Source organism: Calypte anna, chromosome 2, assembly GCF_003957555.1.
Source record: "Calypte anna isolate BGI_N300 chromosome 2, bCalAnn1_v1.p, whole genome shotgun sequence".
Taxonomy (NCBI): domain Eukaryota; kingdom Metazoa; phylum Chordata; class Aves; order Apodiformes; family Trochilidae; genus Calypte; species Calypte anna.
Genome location: NC_044245.1, coordinates 85,925,924 through 85,943,985, shown reverse-complemented (window position 1 = coordinate 85,943,985; position 18,062 = coordinate 85,925,924). Strand labels below are relative to the sequence as shown.

Sequence of the window (18,062 nt, the reverse complement as noted above, 5' to 3'; positions counted from 1 at the left end):
GAGTAGAAAATTCTTTACAATTAAGTCTGAGGTGAAAATAAAATCAATTTAGTGGCTACAAAGAGAAAAAAAGCCCAAGCCATACCAGAACAGCTCAGACTAACCTTAAAATAAGCTGAGCTGTCTGTGTACAGCACCAAAAGTTATTGCTTTTGTTTTCCCCCCAGCATTTTAGGTTTCAATCTTTTGTGTGTATGTACACATTTAAAAGGAATATATCTCCTCAGAAATTCTATCAGAAAGAAAAAAGACTGGGTTTTTTCCTCATATGGTTAAGCTGCCCTATTAATGTCAATTTTTAATTTTATCCTTTGGGTTTCTCATTAGTTTTACGACATATTTAGATTATTTAATTATTATATTTCAGCTTGTAGATGACATAAGATTTAAGAGCTTTTGCTGGGCTATAGCAAGTTGTCGCTACATTTTGCCTCAAGCTGCTTTTGTACAAAATAATCTTCCCATAGTTAACATTCAGGATACTCTGCAGAGACTCTTAAGAAGACTTAAATGCTAAATAACTGTCACATAGCAAGTCTTGGTCTTATTGCACTAAATTACATTGCAAGCAGTGTGATAAACAACATAATAATACTTTGACACATTCATTGTTAATTATAACTTAAATCTAATCTCAACTGTATTTTTTTCAGAAGTCATATCCAGTAAAGCAAACATTAACATATATGTGAAAGAAAGGATGGAGGAAAGAAGTCTTGCAAAAGTGTAGCTGGTATATCAAAATCGTGCATGGCCTTCTAGGTTTTATTAGGTTTTACATAGGGTTTTCTACATATATTAAGAGATTAACATAAATTAAATATATTTGGAATTCATTATGTAAATAATTATTTTGAAGGCAAAACTTTGCAGAGACCTACTGGTTGTATCATTTTAAGGTGACGTGTGAGACTGCTGTATGGAATTCTGGATTTTTGCTCTTTGACACAGAAACTAGACTTGGAACTAAATGGATTCCTCCAATCACAAAAACTATGGATAGCAGTGTCATAAGCTTTATACTACTATAGGTCCTGTATTTCCCTAAAAACTATGCAGTATTTGTGAATGGCAACTCCATGGATCTTTTCTCTCCAGAGTCATATTTGTTTTCCACTGGGCAATTTTCTGCTGTTGAGGACCTCCCATTCTGTTAATGCAAACTTTTTTTTTTCTTTTTTTTTTTTTTTGTGGGAAGTTTTGAGAATCTGGCAACCAAGCTGGGGGTGGTAATGCTGTGTCCTTCTTACCATTGTGTTGTGATGCAACATTTCAGTGCACTTTTGGCTTATTCAGAGCCTGTGTCGAGTCAATCTGAATTCTCTTTTGCTTTGTTTGTTACCTTCCTAAGGTTTGTTACCTTCTTTTTGCTTAGTGCTTCATTACTTACTATGACTTGTATAGTACTAAGCATACAAATATTATTATAGTTTCCCTCTGTATCTTGTTATGAATTCCCTTCCTACAGTGCTACCTCCTTTCTGCCATACTCAGTTCTCTCCAGTGGTCTGCAAATCTGAAGAATCAGTATTCAGCTGGTTCTTTTATTGGATCTTTCTACTCATACCAGACATCTGCACTGCCTTTTATTTTACAGACCTCAATTATATCCCTAAAATATGTATTGCACCTGAAATGTTGAAGTAGGGTAAGAGTAAGTAATTTAAATTCAACCCTGGCTAGCCTTCAGTTGGTAAAATATGAGAAGTTCTCTGGTGGGCTTTTGGTAGAGAACACACCTATTTTTCTGTGTGGTTCTGTGAAACCTGAAGCCATTTTGTCTTGTACTTACTATTATGCACTCCATAGCATACACAAAAACCCAATGGATTTCCAACCCGGAGGACCATACACTCATTGGGAGCTAAATTTTCAAAGTCCTGTTACTGATAAGAGAGAATAAATGACTTACTGTATTGGTGCATATTGAGTTTTTCAAATTGAGTTTTACTATGTCACCGTAAAACTTTCTTTTCTTGGTTAGTCTTTTGAGTCTAATATGATAGAGGGAGAGAGAATTTCTGAACTTTTATGTAAAAAAACATTAATCCAGCTGGGTATTTTCTTTTTTAGCATGTTAACATAATTTTATAAAATCATACAGCTGTTGAGATCACCTTTTACTTCTATGACAATTAATCTAAATAAAGCTGTCTCTCTGTTCCTCACCCCTATCATCAGAGAACATCCTTAATGGAGACATATGGAACTAGTCAATAAGTTGTACTATCAGGCTGGTTGACCATGCATGAAAATTTATAAGGAAAAAAAAAAAGCTGTTATCAAGTGTTACAACTGATGCTGCTAGAGGCAGTGCACCTTAATTGGGTTTGGAATGGAACAGACTGCACCAGAGGTATATCAAGAGAGGTGACTGCAGGGTTTTTGGAGTTTCCCAAAATTACAAATTTCTGTTTTATGGAATTTTCATATGCAGTTTCATAAAGTTGTTATTTTGGCATCTTTGCTTATTGGATTTTTAGGAGGGGAAAGAACATTCTGGGTTACATTATCAACCTGTTTGCTGTCAAAGACACCAACACTATATAATCCTATATATTGAGCTCTGTGCAGAATGAAGAGACAGAGCTTTGGCATAGGAAAGGGAAAGAGTGTTGGTTTTCTTCTGTTCCATGCACTCATGTAGGAAAATTGTTCTATAATCTCGTATCTTGATGAATACAAGACTTCTAATTTGCAATCTGTATTGCCTTGTGGTCAGTTTGGTCATTTATCCACATTTTGTCCTGTAGCTTTAACAGATTTTTCCTCTCTGGTTACTACCTTCCTCTTCCATCTCTGGAACTACCAAGAGAAATTCTACTGTTACACATTCATTGCGTGAAATTGCACTCCATACTAAATAAACAGAACACTTTCATAAGATGAGCTTTCCTTTTCTCTGATCATTCACAGCATGCCACAAAAAATTGCATCAGAACTTTATTAATGGTGTTAATATTTTTCTTAGACTCCTAGCATGTTTTCTTGTCTGTCATGCTGATGGCTGATACCTGATCTGATTAACTAATAAATCTGATGTTGCAGAAGACACTCCTGCAGTCCATGGCAGAAGTTAATGTCAGTGGTCTCTAACTGCATAACAGGCTTTATGCACAATGATGTACTTAACATACATTATAGAATGTTATACACTTAATCTTGTGCCTGGTTTTAGAGTTTCCCATATTAGACATTTCTTACTGCAAACACTGTACGGCCCCATCATCTGCATTTAGTCTCCAGATTTCACTTTAAGAGTCTGTTTTATCTTCACATTCCTATCTTTTGTGCCTAAATCATTACTAAAAGAGATACTTGTCTAAAGAGAGACTTCTGAAGAGATACTGAACAGGTAACCTTTTCCTAGCTTAATAGGTCCCCTTTCAGCACATCTTACCCTATTTTAGTACTTTTAAAACAATCCTTACTTTGTAATAACTTCTCATACAGCACTAGAGGTAATAAATCCTGATAAATTAGTTCTGCATTTCCTTTGCCTAGAAAAATAGTGAGCTCTTAAAAGAACAGCCTCTTTGGGCTTTACTTTCCATTGGCACAGTCCATGGTGCATTTGACCATGATTTAATTTACTCATGTGATTGTCCTTTCATTCAGAATTTGTTTTCAGAACATACATAACACTGAGATCAAGGTAACAGATGTGTCATTGCCTGAATCAGTGTGTTTCCCTTTCTTTAGTATAAATGTGTTTTCTGTTTTCCATCCTTGATTTGACAAATTTGTTTACTAGCCTATGTTATATGACTTGAGAGTATACCGTGCCAATTTCTTACTATTCTGGGACATAATTTTTCTGTCTGCCTGTGTTGAAGTACATTAAAGCCTTTGAAGTGAGTTTCTACACCAGCTGCAATAACTACGATTTTCACACTTTCCGCACATTTTCTGCCATGAGTCACCCTCTTCTGACCTATGTTTTTCATCAGAGTACTTGTTAAATATGAAGCCAAGCATTTATTTAGCTTTCAGGCCCTTGTTCTTCTTCCAACTCTTTGCTTATTAAATAACAGACACTGTCCTCTGGTTTTTATTTATATTCCTTATTTCATCATATATTATGTTATTATATGTTATTCATATTTTCCTTTGCCTTTATATGAATGATAGTTTTCTGTTCACTTTAATTTGCTTTGTCAGGGCTTGGCTCTTGGGAAATCTCATTTCATTCCTGTTCTTTCTAACAGTACTTTGCTGAGCAACACTTCATGATTTCTTCTCAGCTTTTATAAGCAGTGCTAAAATCTCTCTTCAAAACTTTTCTCTCTCTCTCTTTTTTTTTTTTCAGTATTTTGGGATGCAAGTTCCATGCATTTTTGATTCTTAACTTCAAGTAATTTTAGGTGTTCTCTATGTCTAACTGTCTGATCACTTCAGCTAGTTTTCCTGACCAAGTGATAGCATTAATATCTCATATTGCCTCAATTAGACTGAAAACCTCATTTGAGGTTTCTTTATCTGTGCCATGTACACTTTGAATCCCTCTTGCCAGGGCTTTTATCTTTCAAAGTCTTCCATCTTGTATCATGTAACTGTTTTTAAAAGCCATTTTTCAGATAATTATTTTATTTGTAGCAGGTTTTGTTTTGTCTCTGATGTTGAGTGCTGACTGAACTCAACAATTTCTATTATCTTGGTTTTTCTTGTAGGAAACATAAGATAGTATTTATTTCTGTGAGAGTGATAGAAATGAATCTGTTGTTACCCAAAAATGGTTTTTCTTGCATAGCTACATAGCCTGTAGTGGAATCTCAGCTACCATTCCTGCTTGTTTTGAACAGCTCATCAAAGATATTTCAATTCAAAACAGTTCTCTATTTTCTTTGTTGCCATCTTTTTTGTGTTTATTCCTTAGCACTTTTTCTATTTGTGATTATTTTTGTACTCCATGGTAATGTAAAATGTAATTCAGAGGCCTCTCTGTTTTGTAGCCCACATACAGTCACCCACTTGTTTTCCTGTTCTCTACTTGGATGATAGCTGGGATGATAAAACTTACATAACAACTGCTTCAATTACTACAAAACCATTTTCTTTCTCTATTGATGCACATATACCTAACCTTTTGCTGTTTCTTTACCTCTCTGTATCCTTATATACCTGATTCATCCTGTTCCCTGTCAAAGCTGTGGGCAGGAGTGGGAGTCATCACTCAGTGCTCCCTGCTGAAAGCATTAGCAACACCAGGTAACATGCTAGAATTTTCTGGAGTCCTTGAAGGTATTGTTAGTTGAGGTGATCCTTTCTTCTGCATTTAGATTACTGGAAGACTTCTAGAACTTCTACCAGTTATGAGCCTTACCAGTTCAGGTCCAGGACACCTGTGAAAGGTAAAGCAGCTACCTTTGTTTATAACATGGGCATGTCATATTCCTGGTGTCTTCATGACTGCCCTTCTGTTAAAAAGCAGAATAAATTGCCTGGAAAGAGTTCTTGGCCTGCTCTAGTACAAGCAGCAACCTATTTAAAACACTGAGAAATTAGGAGTATTTGCAAATTCAGAATGACTGTTGTGAGTTCACTTTTCTGGAAATATGGTAATTCCTGATTTCCTAACAAAGATTGGCAAATGAGTCAGAGCAGCTCTTTGGAAAAGTCACTTCTTCAGCTTCTTTGTTCTTGTGCATAAAACGTTAACAGTTGACCTCAGAGGGTAGTGTCAGGTTTTAGCAAGTCTCATAATGGTGCTAGAAACTGAAACAAACAAAAACACAGTGAAAGAGTTCTATATATTATAGTGGTTCTGCAGTTCCAAAGTGGAAAAATGTCCTGGTAGGTTTTGCAGTAAAACAGTTGATGTACCTGTTCTGGTGTAGCATGTCTTACTATGTAATTTATTTTTTTTTCCAAATGTAGGAATGGGACAGGAAGGATATGTTTTTTTCCTCATGAAGGTCTCTGTTGGCTGCAGCCCTACTGCCTTAAAAGGTTGCATGTATCCCTTAGAGTGTCTTATTAGCTGAAGTCTTCCTTGTTAATCCTTTCTCATTGTGCTATGACAATTTTATTTTTATCACAAATGCCTCAACACACGAAGTAGCTAATCAGACCTTATTCTGAACCTTTGTTTTATAGCAGTAATTTAATTATGCCACTGATATCAAACTGACAGCCTTTCTGGATACACAGGGTTGTTGTTACATATATCATACATTAAACTTCATTTAGCTGCTTAATACTTATTTGTTACTTCTTGTAGTTGGCATATGCCACCAGCTACAGGCAGTTACACACACATGCAAGTTTGCATCAGAAGGAAAAGACAACAAATGTTGGTAACATTATATTCTTGCTGACAGCTATTAATTATTCAGCATATGCATGAAGGTGTCTGACACCCACTTTATATTCATTCCACTTCATAAAAGAAAATTGTTTCTTGCTTCTGCTTTATCTGAGTTAGTGGTGAGTGGAAAGATGCTAAGAAGTGCAGTTTCCCATGAAGGCAGCTGCTGTGTGGATGTGTGGTACAGAGTCCATCTGGGCAGTGATGTCTCCAGTACTTCCCTGATTTGCAGCAACAGGAGATCTGGACCTGACAGTTCACTGTAATTTATCAAGACCTGGCATCTGGGAGGGGAGATTCTGTGCAGCCCTAAGTCATATTGAAGGCAAAATTTTCAAGAAGCGCTCCTATTCCTCTGACTTTTGGCTTAGATTGTTTTGTAGCTGCATCAGAAAAGTATAGATTGGAACTTTATTTCTTTTTAGTTTGAAAACTAATAGTATAGACAGTGATGGAGAAAGATGAAGAGTCTCTATTTCTTTTTATTTTTTCCTGCCTTCCAGCAAAAAGGTTCATTTCTGTTGAGAACCCTTTTTCCCCCACCTCCTTTTCTTTTTTGTGGTATCACTGTCATGAGCACATTCCGAGGCTCTGTCTCAACAAAGTTATGAAGATTTGGGCTTCTTAAGTTTTCAGGTTGCCATGAATTAAAAACAATATGACCCAAATGGTGGCTCAGCATGGAATGGTTTAACATGATGAGCTTAATAGTGAAGAACCTGTTTTCTTTCACAGCTCCCAATGGATTTTGCTAATCTTTGGTATACATTGCCTCAGAAAATTAAGTCTGGTCTGTGTTTTTATTGCTAGAGAAAGAAGCTTTTGGGATGGGATGAAAGAAGTCTTTTCACCCTCTCGCAAACGAGGAAATAAAGTGCTCAAAAGTGTTGCTGGATTTGCTTCTACCTGCAGTGGAAATAAGGCTTGTGCCCCTGCTTTGAGACACAAACCTTTCTGTAAAATGGAGCCCACTCATTGGAAAGCAATAATAGCAATTTTTCTCTCTTATCTGTTACTGCTAACATTATCTGAGGTCATTGGTCTGGGTCTGTCTCACTGGCTCACATTATTAGCGAGCAGTAATCTTATGTGTGGATTTTTAAGAATAAATTAATGTTCAAATTGAGCAAATTTTTTGCCTGCCAGATTTTAAATACCCGTGTCTTTAGCAGCTCTTTACAAAGTCATTCTTTACCCCCAAATGCAGCTGCTTAGAGTTGAAAGATTTCATCTCAATCTTCCTAAGGAAATAAACAAATATGTTTATGCTGAACATGGACAAATGATTACAGCTGGTCAGATTATTGTATATGAAAAATTTATCTCCAGAATGTCTTTCATCCTAAAAAAATCAAAGAAAGGGCTGTGAATTTTTATTAATGATTCATTACTCATAACTGATCAGTTAACAGTATATGCAAATATACTTTGCAGATTGCTCACTTGAACTGTTACTTGGGGTTATACCTGGCTTTTATCTTCCCATGGGGAAGCAGAGGTGTGAACACTTGGATGATCATGGAAGAGTAATGCGTATCAAATGTTAAACACTGAGACAGATGCAGAAATCATTTGCAATACACTTGCTCACATTGAAATGCACCCTAATGGAGTTCCTGTTTACATTAATTAGTTACAAGTTAAGATAAAGAAGTATAAATTGGAAGCTACCTAGCTGATAGTTTAACATGTTTTTCTTTGAGGCAAGAGAACCAGCAGGCCTCATATTCCTGAAAACTTAGGCTTAAGAAACCTAAAAAAAATATCATTTTTCACAATGTTTTGTGTACCTCAATGTTATACACCTGTGCATGATGGAATTTTAAAGAGAAAGATTTTGTTTCTTCTCTGTGTCTATGCAAACATACTACATTGGCCTGTTTTGTGACACTGGAAGGGAACCTTTGGCCATAGACAAATGCAGTGCAAGTTTGTGTAACAAATGGTTATTCTGGTGGGGAAAAAAAAAGTAGCTTTATTATTCTTTGACTTTGGAGGGCCCATATAGGGGAGTGGGTGGAAAGGAGTATGCTATACCTGAAATGTAACTTACCTGTTGCATGATTTAAATGCTTATGGGCAAAGCTCTTGTTTTAACACTTAAAAAAACCAACATTGTAAAACATTAATTGTAGAAATTATACTATTAGGAGTAATCTATTTTGTTTAAAAAATGCATGCAGCTTAAACTAATTGTGATGCATACTTGTGAAAAGTGTGATTTTTACTGAAGGCAAAGCCCTGAGCAGCTTACGGTCTGCAAAATCAGCGTGTGTTATGCAAAGGGATTTGAGTAACAGTCTCAGGGATTGCTAACCTTTCAGTCCAAAAAGGGAAGAGTTTTCTAGACACAGGTAGCAGGTGAAGTTAGGAGTTACAAATTCACTAAATTGTACATAAGGGAGAAATGCACAGAGACATTTGAGGGATAAAAATGAATTTATTGATTTATTAATTCAGTTTTCTCCTCCACCAGTAGCTTGTCCACTTGTTGTGGCACTGGGTAAGCCGCCTTCTTTCATTGTATGAGAAACAATCATTGCTCATGAACATGTAATACACAGCTAACAGAGGTTAAAAGGAGTTGCTGAAGTGGTAAGAGTAGGTGTCTCATTCTGAAGTCTGTAATTTCTTACTGCCCTGCTAGAATTTAAATTCTTGGCTTACTATAGCATGCTCCTGTGCAGGCAGTTTGCAAAAGTTGGCTTATAATGAAAGCATAATTTAATGATAATGTACATACCTGTTACAATAGGCTATCTCCTAATTTTATTTACTTGCTTCAGTGGCACCCACGATGTGAAACAAAGCTATTCACTCTGAAGTGAGTGTGTACCTGAGATTAGAGGTCAGGAATCAGACCTTCTTCCAAAGGCTTTACTAGTAGAAGATCAAAAAGCCCTCAGATAAATGCAAAAATCATAAATAAATGCGAGATAAATATATGCGAGATAAAGCATCTCGCATGATGCTGCCTTAAAATTCAGTTATTGGTGTTAATGTGACCATGGTTAAGTGGCATATTGCTAAAAATTAAGAGTATCACCTGTGAGAGATGAAGCCAGACTGAGAGGAGGGTGTTGTCTGGAAGCCCACAAACATCCTGGAAAGGTCCCTGAGAACTTTCTCTTAGGAGGAGTTGATAGATGTGCTGAAGAGCAGTCCAGGGCCCTAAAGGTTTTGTAGAGCAATAATGATGTATTTTAAGCTAAAGAGAAGCAAAACAAATACATCTCATTTTCCAGATCTTGGTTTTTGATGTTGAAAAGCAGTGAGGCCAATTAAGATCCATTCCCCTGCTAATATCAGAGATGGCAATTATTAACCTAGGAACATGAATATGGCTGAAAATGGTTTGTTCTACAGCCATAAACTTGGCATTGTATACCCTTGGTGCTGCTGTAATTACAGGAAATATCAATACCAAATAAACAGTTAAATGTATAAAATGTAAAAATTAAATTTGCCAAGACAGTTGTTTCATGTGGAGGTGATAAGGAGTATCATAGAGATGAAAAATAGGATCTGAATGAACTATTTTTCCATGCATACAAAGAAGCACTCTGTATTGTTGTACTTTTTAATTAGATGAAAATAAATGAATTGAAAAGATGAAAGGAACTTGTGTAACATCTCACTTCAAAGGGCAGCTCCACTCTTGAGGAGTGTTTAGAAAGAAAGAAAAGAGAAGCAGCTTATTCAAGAAATATGCTTTCTCTGTGGATTTGGTTTCACTTTTACTTGCTTTAGAAACTCAGGAGTGACTTATGCTCAGTTGACCCAAATGAAGCCATTACCCTGGAGTAAAGGAGAGTTGGAAGCTGGCAGACAGTGATGTTCCCTTCCTCGCTCCTTCAGTGCACTTTGCACTGACTCAGCAATGCTCTCAAATGAGCAGGATTATTTTTGACCTTGTTATGGGATTTTTATCAAAGTTTCAGAGCCTTCGGTCGTGTTTTGGACAGAAATTGCACACATGAATTGGCTCTGTTTCTGGATTTATTCAGCAAATTAATTGAAAAATACCAACTGAATCTCTTTAACTGCTAGCTAAGCTGGTTTGCCCTCCCAGAATCCAGAGGCAAGTGCATCCACCCAAAACACTTAAAAGCTGTGCTTTGTGTATTTTCCATATGCCAAATAACTCACATTATGCAATAAACTTCGCCACCTCAGTGCTGGCTGATAGGTCTTGAGAGCCCTTTTGTACTCCTGACTTAAGTCAGTGCTGCCCAGCTCCAGGGTAATATTTTCCTCTTCCCCAAAATTTTACTCCGAAGTCTTCTTTTTAAACGTGAGATATTTGTTTAGTCCTTAAGCACTTTGTTTCCAATCACAACTCTCCAGGCCCTGGACTCCTGTTGTAAAGCTGACCAGCTAAGGAGAGGACAAATTTAAACTGCCCAAGATTCTATTTCCTTCCTTGTTTCAGTTGCCCTGCACTGTGAGTTGGTGGCTTTAGAAAATAATATTTGTATTCAGAAGCCTAACAGAGAATCTCACAACAACCAATTGAACAAGAATCTAAAGAAAGATTAGCCTATCTTCATCCTTAGGAAGATCCAAAAGGTGGAACTTTGTAAGCAATTTTTTTCTCTCATGACTCAAAGAAAAAATTGCAGCTTCTAGAACCAGTGGTCTTGTGTGAATTGGAAAGGAAGAGCAGCTCATCAGTTTCATAAGTCCTTGATAGAATTAGGCAGGCTGCTCTGGTTTTGTTATTCCACAAGCTGTTTAACCAGTCTGTCAGATAGCAGGTTGGTGTGAAATGCTATCAGCTTCTCATAAACACAGTCAGCTAAGCAATTGATCTCATCCCAGATGTGATTATGTGGGATCAATTATAATACGAACTAGATAAGAGAAGTAAGCTGCTTGTTTCTTAGGTTGGCATTCTGCAGTAGTAGCCTTTATAGAGTAGCCTTTATACATCATCAGTTACAAAACCTTTATTGCTTCAGGAAATGGTGTCTAGGCCAGCATTCAAATTAACTTCATCCTAAACTGATGATACTAACATCGAACTGCCACTGAGTGGGGAAACAATCTATTTGAAGTATCAATTGCAACAAACAGAAAAGTAGCCTTTGGGAGGTAAAGTTTTGCCATGCAAGGAACATGTTTGCTCTCAGTCCTAAATACAGTTAAATATACTGGGAGAGAGACCCAAGAGGGGTATAGCTGCCCTTCATAGCATCGTGCTTTGCTGTGGTAGTAAGAAAAAATTGCTGTAACAATTTGTTGGCTTAATTTGCTAAATATCAGAACGTATAAATTTGCTAGATATAGAACAGGCAGATGATTCTTCCACATTTTTCTGGGAACAAAGCAAAATAATCCATTCAATGTCTGGTAATAAGGGATGAAAGCTTCACATGAAATTGCACATCAGGTGTTCAGTAAATATGAATACACGTGAGAGTCAAGTAGTGCAAATATACATATTCTAGGAATAACAAAATAGTGCTTTCTTTATCAGAAATGGAAAGCTGGTAATATAGAAATAGAGGGGGCCATATGAGCATACAAAATATAAGAGGAATGTTGTAAAAAGAGGCACTTATCCATATCATTAAGCAAATATTTTTAGCATTATTTTCAATTATATTTTATGGCTTCTGGTTCTTGCACTGGAGCTCCCATCAGGCAATTTTTTGGTGATTCAGAAAGAATAAATTACTCAGGTCTGACAAAACAACACAGAATGTATCTACAGTGGATCTGCAGGATGCATCTGCACTTTGACCAAAAATATCATAATTGTGTTTGCTTTCTTTTTTTCTGAGTGGAAAGAGATTCCTAAGCTCTGGTTTATTTTTGTGAAAATCTTTTAAGTTCTTAGAACAGTGATGTGGTTCATACATCTGTTCTGTTGCTTTGTAATAGATGTACTGTTGTTTGCTTAGTAAATAATCACATCTTATAAAGAGAAACACAGATTTCACTTTACTTTTGACTATAAGTAAGATACAAAGGTCTCTGAGGACACCTTTGGTCTTTCAATTCTGATAATGAGAAGATTGTTGGGGGCTGTGCAGTCATCTTGATGAGTTCAGTTCCAGTCTCTCTGTTCCGGTCTTTAGCTCCCAATGTTTTATTTGGTTTGTAAGCCATTTCCAGTAACTGAGCAGGGCAGGTCAGTGTGCCCTAATGGATCCTTTCTGTAATCTCTCCTTGTCAGCCATGTGGGACCACTGTGACATTTCCTGCAGCCAGTGCAAATTTTTAATGTTTTTCTGCATTTAATTCCAAACCATTTTTAGCCTCTGCCTTATCTTTTCTGCTTTCTCTGCCTCCAATTTTTTTTGGCTTTTTGGATAGAGTGTTGCTTCCCTCAAATGCTGGTCCACAAGTCTCTGTGAAAATATTCCTTCTGTCAGGTCTCTTTCAATTCACAAGTGGCCATTTTAAATGTTATCACTGGCAAACAGCAAGGTTTCTTCCCTCAAGTTCAGGAGCAATAAACTTTGCTGTTAGTTATTGCTAGGGAAGATTCAGAAATTTCTAAGAAGGAGTCTTTCACCTAAGTTGTATTGAAATATATGAGCATGTGGTCTCTTTTGGGCCATTCATGCTTGTCGTAGTCCACCACTTTTCTCTTACCCCCTGGGGGTATTTGCTCTGTCTTATTTCATCCCAGCTCAACATGTTACCATATATACACAACACTCTTACGTTACTCTTTTGTGTGGAACTTTACTGAAATTTCTGCAAGCTTTATATGCCCCTCAGCTGACAGTGTCATTTGCAGTGTTTAAATTATCTGATAACTATAGAAAAATGAAATAAGAAGTCAGTAAGAAAAAATCACTGTAGAAGTGAGAGTTATTATGCTCTTCTATTGAGGTTTATTTCATTACAGAAAAAGCATTTGAAGCTTGACATTTTTAACCTTTGACCCTTTTCACAATACATATTTAATTCTGGCACCAAAAGCTTTTTACATGCATTATGTAAATGGTACATCCAGCCAAAGAAAGTAATCCCCCATTTTCTTGTCTGTTGTGTGTGCATATAAAGTACTTTTGCCCAAGTGGACCACTCTTGTGTTCCACATTCTCCAGTCGTTTTTCAGTATGAACATTATCAGCTGCTTCTGAGAAAGATTCAAGGAACTTCAGGTCCCAGGGAAGGTCTCACCCTCCTAGTCAACTGTCCTAGATATAATCACTTCAAAGTGGGGCAAACACCACGTCTCCACCTATCTCATTACCTTCTTCCTGACATCTTCTGATGCTGTTAAAAGACAACTTGGGATTTTATGACATACTGCCATAAGGCATAACTCATACCCATTGCTCTAGGAATCCAAACCTCACAAGTAGCCCATGCAGGGAAAAATACCACTTAATCTATTCAGGCGACTGTTCATATGAACCTCTAGCTTTGAAGAATACATTTTTGCTTCACAGGACACTACAAGGCAGGAAGATGAATCCCTAAGGGAAGAGCTCCCACTCGGCAAGCTAGATGCACTAACTATAAAGTAATAACTCTCAAAATAAATTTAAATGCATTTTAGCTGCATGATTTGTTTACCATGCTGATTTGTTCCGTTCTTTAGGTTTGAAGACGGCACAGTCTCTTTTCTTGATATCATTGCTTTGAAACATGGATTTGATGTTCTGGAAAGACTCACAGGTCAGTTAACATAACTCTGATACTGAAGAATGAAGTTCCAGATTTAGACCCATGGCATATGCCTGATCACATTTCCTTTATCTATCACTTAATTTTCTTTCTAGATCTATTCCACTCCTAGAAGAAAGGTGGTGAGGTCCTTTTAAGATGTCAGGTATTGATAGGACTAGGAGGAATGAATTCAGACTAGAGAAGGGTAGATTTAGATTAGATGTTAGGAAGTTCTTCATCATGAGGTTGGTGAGACACTGGAACAGGTTGCCCAGAGAGGTGGTGGAAGCTGGATGGGGCTCTGAGCAACCTGATCTAGTGGGAGGTGTCCCTTCCCGTGTCAGGGGGTTGGAACTAGATGATCTTAAAAGTCCGTTCCAACCCTGAAAATTCTCTGGTTTTTTTATCCATAAGATCCATATATATCCATAATATTTATATCCATAAGATTATGTGAAGATCAGACTTCAGTGTTTGTTCAGATCTTGGGTATTGGATTATTTGAGCCTGGACTGGAAAGAACAGAATTTGCAGACTGTGATACACATGTGAGGCTTGCCTCATGCTCACAAAAAATGCGACAGGAAAACAGTAGTAGAAAGTAGCTGAGCCACATCCATCCAGTAAGGGTTCCTGCTATTGGTGAGGACGAGGCAACTTTGCCTGCTGCAGACAAGCCATTTGGTAACACAGATTCAGAGGAGAACCAAAACTTTTTTTAAGAAATAGAGTTCCACTGTACAGGCAGCAATCTTCAAACAGCAAACTTTCCAGACTATGACTTTTCACAGCACTTTATTTATGTCTGTACTTTGACACACTTTTGTGGAAAGCAGCATTATGTTGTTGGTTTTTTTTTTTTTTCTCAGTTCTCTATTTGATATAATTTAGCACTGTAAGTCTTCTAGAACTTCCCAGAAGAGCAGATTATTTTGTACCTGTAGTGCAGTTCCTGCCTCTTGATCTGCAAATTGAGAGAAGAATCATCAGTCACAGTCTGCTAAACAGGTAATTCTGACTGTGCATAAAGAAATATCTTTTTTGGAATTAGGGTAATGAAACACTGAAGCAAGTCCCAAGAGAGGGTGCCAAATCTCCATCCTTGGAGACATACAGAATTTGACTGGGCTTAGCCCTGAACAATCTGATCTAGATTGAAAGCTACCCCTGCTTTGAGCTGAAGGTTGAACTGCATGACCTCAGGAGGTCAAACCTAAACTAGTTGATGAATTTGCAACTACAGAGGATATTATAATGCAGGCTGGGGCATACTGAGCTGTGAAAAGTGGGAGGCAGATCTTTCCAGTTTCTCCGTAGGACACCTACATACAGTGGACTGAATCTGTGTCTGTGCACAGAGCTAAGTACATCTGAGTTTTATAAAGAACCTCACAGCCTGCCATTTTGATGTTTCCTTGGTTTATGTAATTGAAATTCTTCACTCATGCTGACCTTAGGAAACCTAGTGCAAGCCTGGCAAAGGTTCTTCCCTGGGAAGATCATTTCCATGGTATCACCGTCTACTACTGTGACTTCATCTCCCCAAGCAAAAGTCAGGTATCCTGAGATAAGAGGCCACTGCAGGCTTTCTAGCTTGCCAGGGATTCTCATGACTTGGAAGCTGTTTTCAGAGTCTCCCCCTATTTGAATATCTTTGAAGCCCTTAATATGGACATAACACTGAGGTCCCAAATGAAATTTTGATGTTATCTTCCTGCCAGAACCTGTATCTGGCTCTTGTTGACTCCAGGACAGCCTGCTACTTGTCTGACTCAACACCAAAAGCACCAAAAGCCTCTGTGAGTGCTGCCATGGAGCAGTGATTCTCCTGAAAGATGCAAGCTGAGGAAGTTTGCACCCATGGCTGTGCAGGAGGATGGCACCGTACATGTGCAGTGTGCCAGGTTAACCAAACATCTTCCTGAATATGTGTTTCATACCCATAAATGTGCACAGTTAATGTATAATGCCTGAACCTCCCTTCTCCAGTGCACTCTTCTGTCTCCTGTATAAAGGCATCAAGTGTGTCGCGATATAGAAGAGGCCTAAGTCAAGAGAGACACTTTGTCCTTCTCAGGCTGGTATAATTTCTGCAAGTGTGGAGGTTTGTTGTCAGGCTGTATCTGAAAGATTCCAGTTTCTTCTTCCTCGCATAGCAAGACTTCCGTAAGGAGTGTTCTGTGAAGATGTGTGAAGTCTTGTTTGTGTGGAAATAAATTGCAGTTTTCATCCACTTCAGTAGTATCATAGAATCATAGAATTGGCTGGGTTGGAAGGGACCTCAGAGATCATCAAGTCCAACTCTTGATCCACTACCACTGCAGTTACCAGACCATGGCACTGAGTGCCACATCCAGTCTCTCTTTAAATATCTCCAGGGATGGAGAATCCACTACTTCCCTGGGCAGCCCATTCCAATGTCTGATCACCCTCTCCATAAAGAAATTCTTTCTAATGTCCAACCTAAACTTCCCCTGGCACAACTTAAGACCATGCCCTCTTGTCTTGCTGAGAGTTGCCTGGGAAAAGAGACCAACCCCCCCCCCTGGCTACACCCTCCTTTCAGGGAGTTGTAGAGAGTGATGAGGTCTCCTCTGAGCCTCCTCTTCTCCAGGCTGAACAGCCCCAGCTCCCTCAGCCTCTCCTCATAGGGTTTGTGCTCGAGTCCCTTCACCAGCCTGGTTGCCCTCCTTTGGACCTGCTCCAGGACCTCAATCTCCTTCCTGAACTGAAGGGCCCAGAACTGGACACAGTACTCGAGGTGTGGCCTCACCAGGGCTGAATACAGGGGCAGAATCCCTTCCTTGGACCTGCTGGCCATGCTCAGTAGTTTTACTTAGCCCTGACAAGGAATGCTATTTTGCTTTATGATGCTCTGTATGGAGACCAGGGATCAGAACCCTGCCTTTAGTGTATATTCTGAAGAACGTGCTATCTTAGACAAAATCCCTTGTGCAAAGGGCTACCTACCTGCTTTGGTGCTCTGTGTAGGAGCATAACAACAACCATTGTTAACAATGGAAGCATTGTTAACAGCATCTCTTCCACTGCATTTCCCATCCATGTGAACCTTCTATTGGTACCTACTTCAGATAAAAATAGAAAAATCTCTTAATATTAGACTGAGGGGAATACTTAGCTCTGAACCAGAATAAGGTGGATAGCAGTGGATGAAAATACAGAACAGAAGCATGACCAAATAGTATGTTGAGACCTTTAGATCATTATTATTGCTTTTAGTTTGCCTTCTGACCTATAGCAGTGATGAAAATCTAAGGCAGTTGACATAGCTTGGAATAACCTGTCAGAGAGGTTGCCCACAAAATAGTTACATGTGTGGGTGAATTTGCTTTCATTCTGGACTTGATTCATTTTTTCCTCTGGGGAGTTGTTTGCTTGTTTGAAATATTTTTAAAATCTAGCTTCAAGCCATATTTTCCTGTGTGTGGTATTTGATGAACATTTTTTTTTATTACTTTTTTATTTATCATCAATACTTAGGTGTAACTGGTTCATATAGCAAAGCAGATGCATTTATACTACTTTGGGGGGCTTATGGTGAATTGTTATATTTGCTCATTATTAAAAAATGCAATTGACCGTATCAGCACCATACCAGTATGCTTGAATAAAATCATTACAAGAGTTTTTATGGCACTATTTATCACACTGAAAAGAGCTATGGACTGCTATCTTGTGGATGCTGGAACACTTCTGTAGACATGGTGGGAAGTTCAGTAAGTTTATCAAAGAAATTATGTTTTTTGTCTGATGTATAACAGAATCTCTTGGCTTAGCAGAGACATTTTTAGTAATTTTTACAGAGTATTTTGGTTGGTGTGTTTTAACTGCTGGTGTCCCTTTATTGAATAGCTTTATTTCACTAGAAAGCAAGCCGCTTTTAAGCTGAAAATTGCTATATAAAAATGTGTATATTACTTCAAATTCTCAGATTTAGAATCTTTTAAAAAACAGTATAATTTCAATTTAAAAAAAATTTCAAAGTGCTAAAATACAGAAAGGTAAGAAGAGATAAGACAACATGTGAGCTGAAAGAATAAATGAGACAAAACTTATACTGAGGAGATATTTGAAAAAATAAATTATAATACTGTTTTGACAA

General features: G+C 37.8%; 1 protein-coding gene across 1 annotated transcript in view; it reads left to right on the top strand.

The window, feature by feature from the left end:
- MOCOS (molybdenum cofactor sulfurase) overlaps positions 1–18,062 on the top strand; it is a 217,020-nt gene that overhangs the window by 104,352 nt on the left and 94,606 nt on the right. Inside the window, exon 5 of the mRNA XM_030446400.1 lies at positions 13,872–13,948. Within this exon, the coding sequence (XP_030302260.1) occupies positions 13,872–13,948 (77 nt within the window). The remainder of the gene's footprint in view (positions 1–13,871; positions 13,949–18,062) is intronic.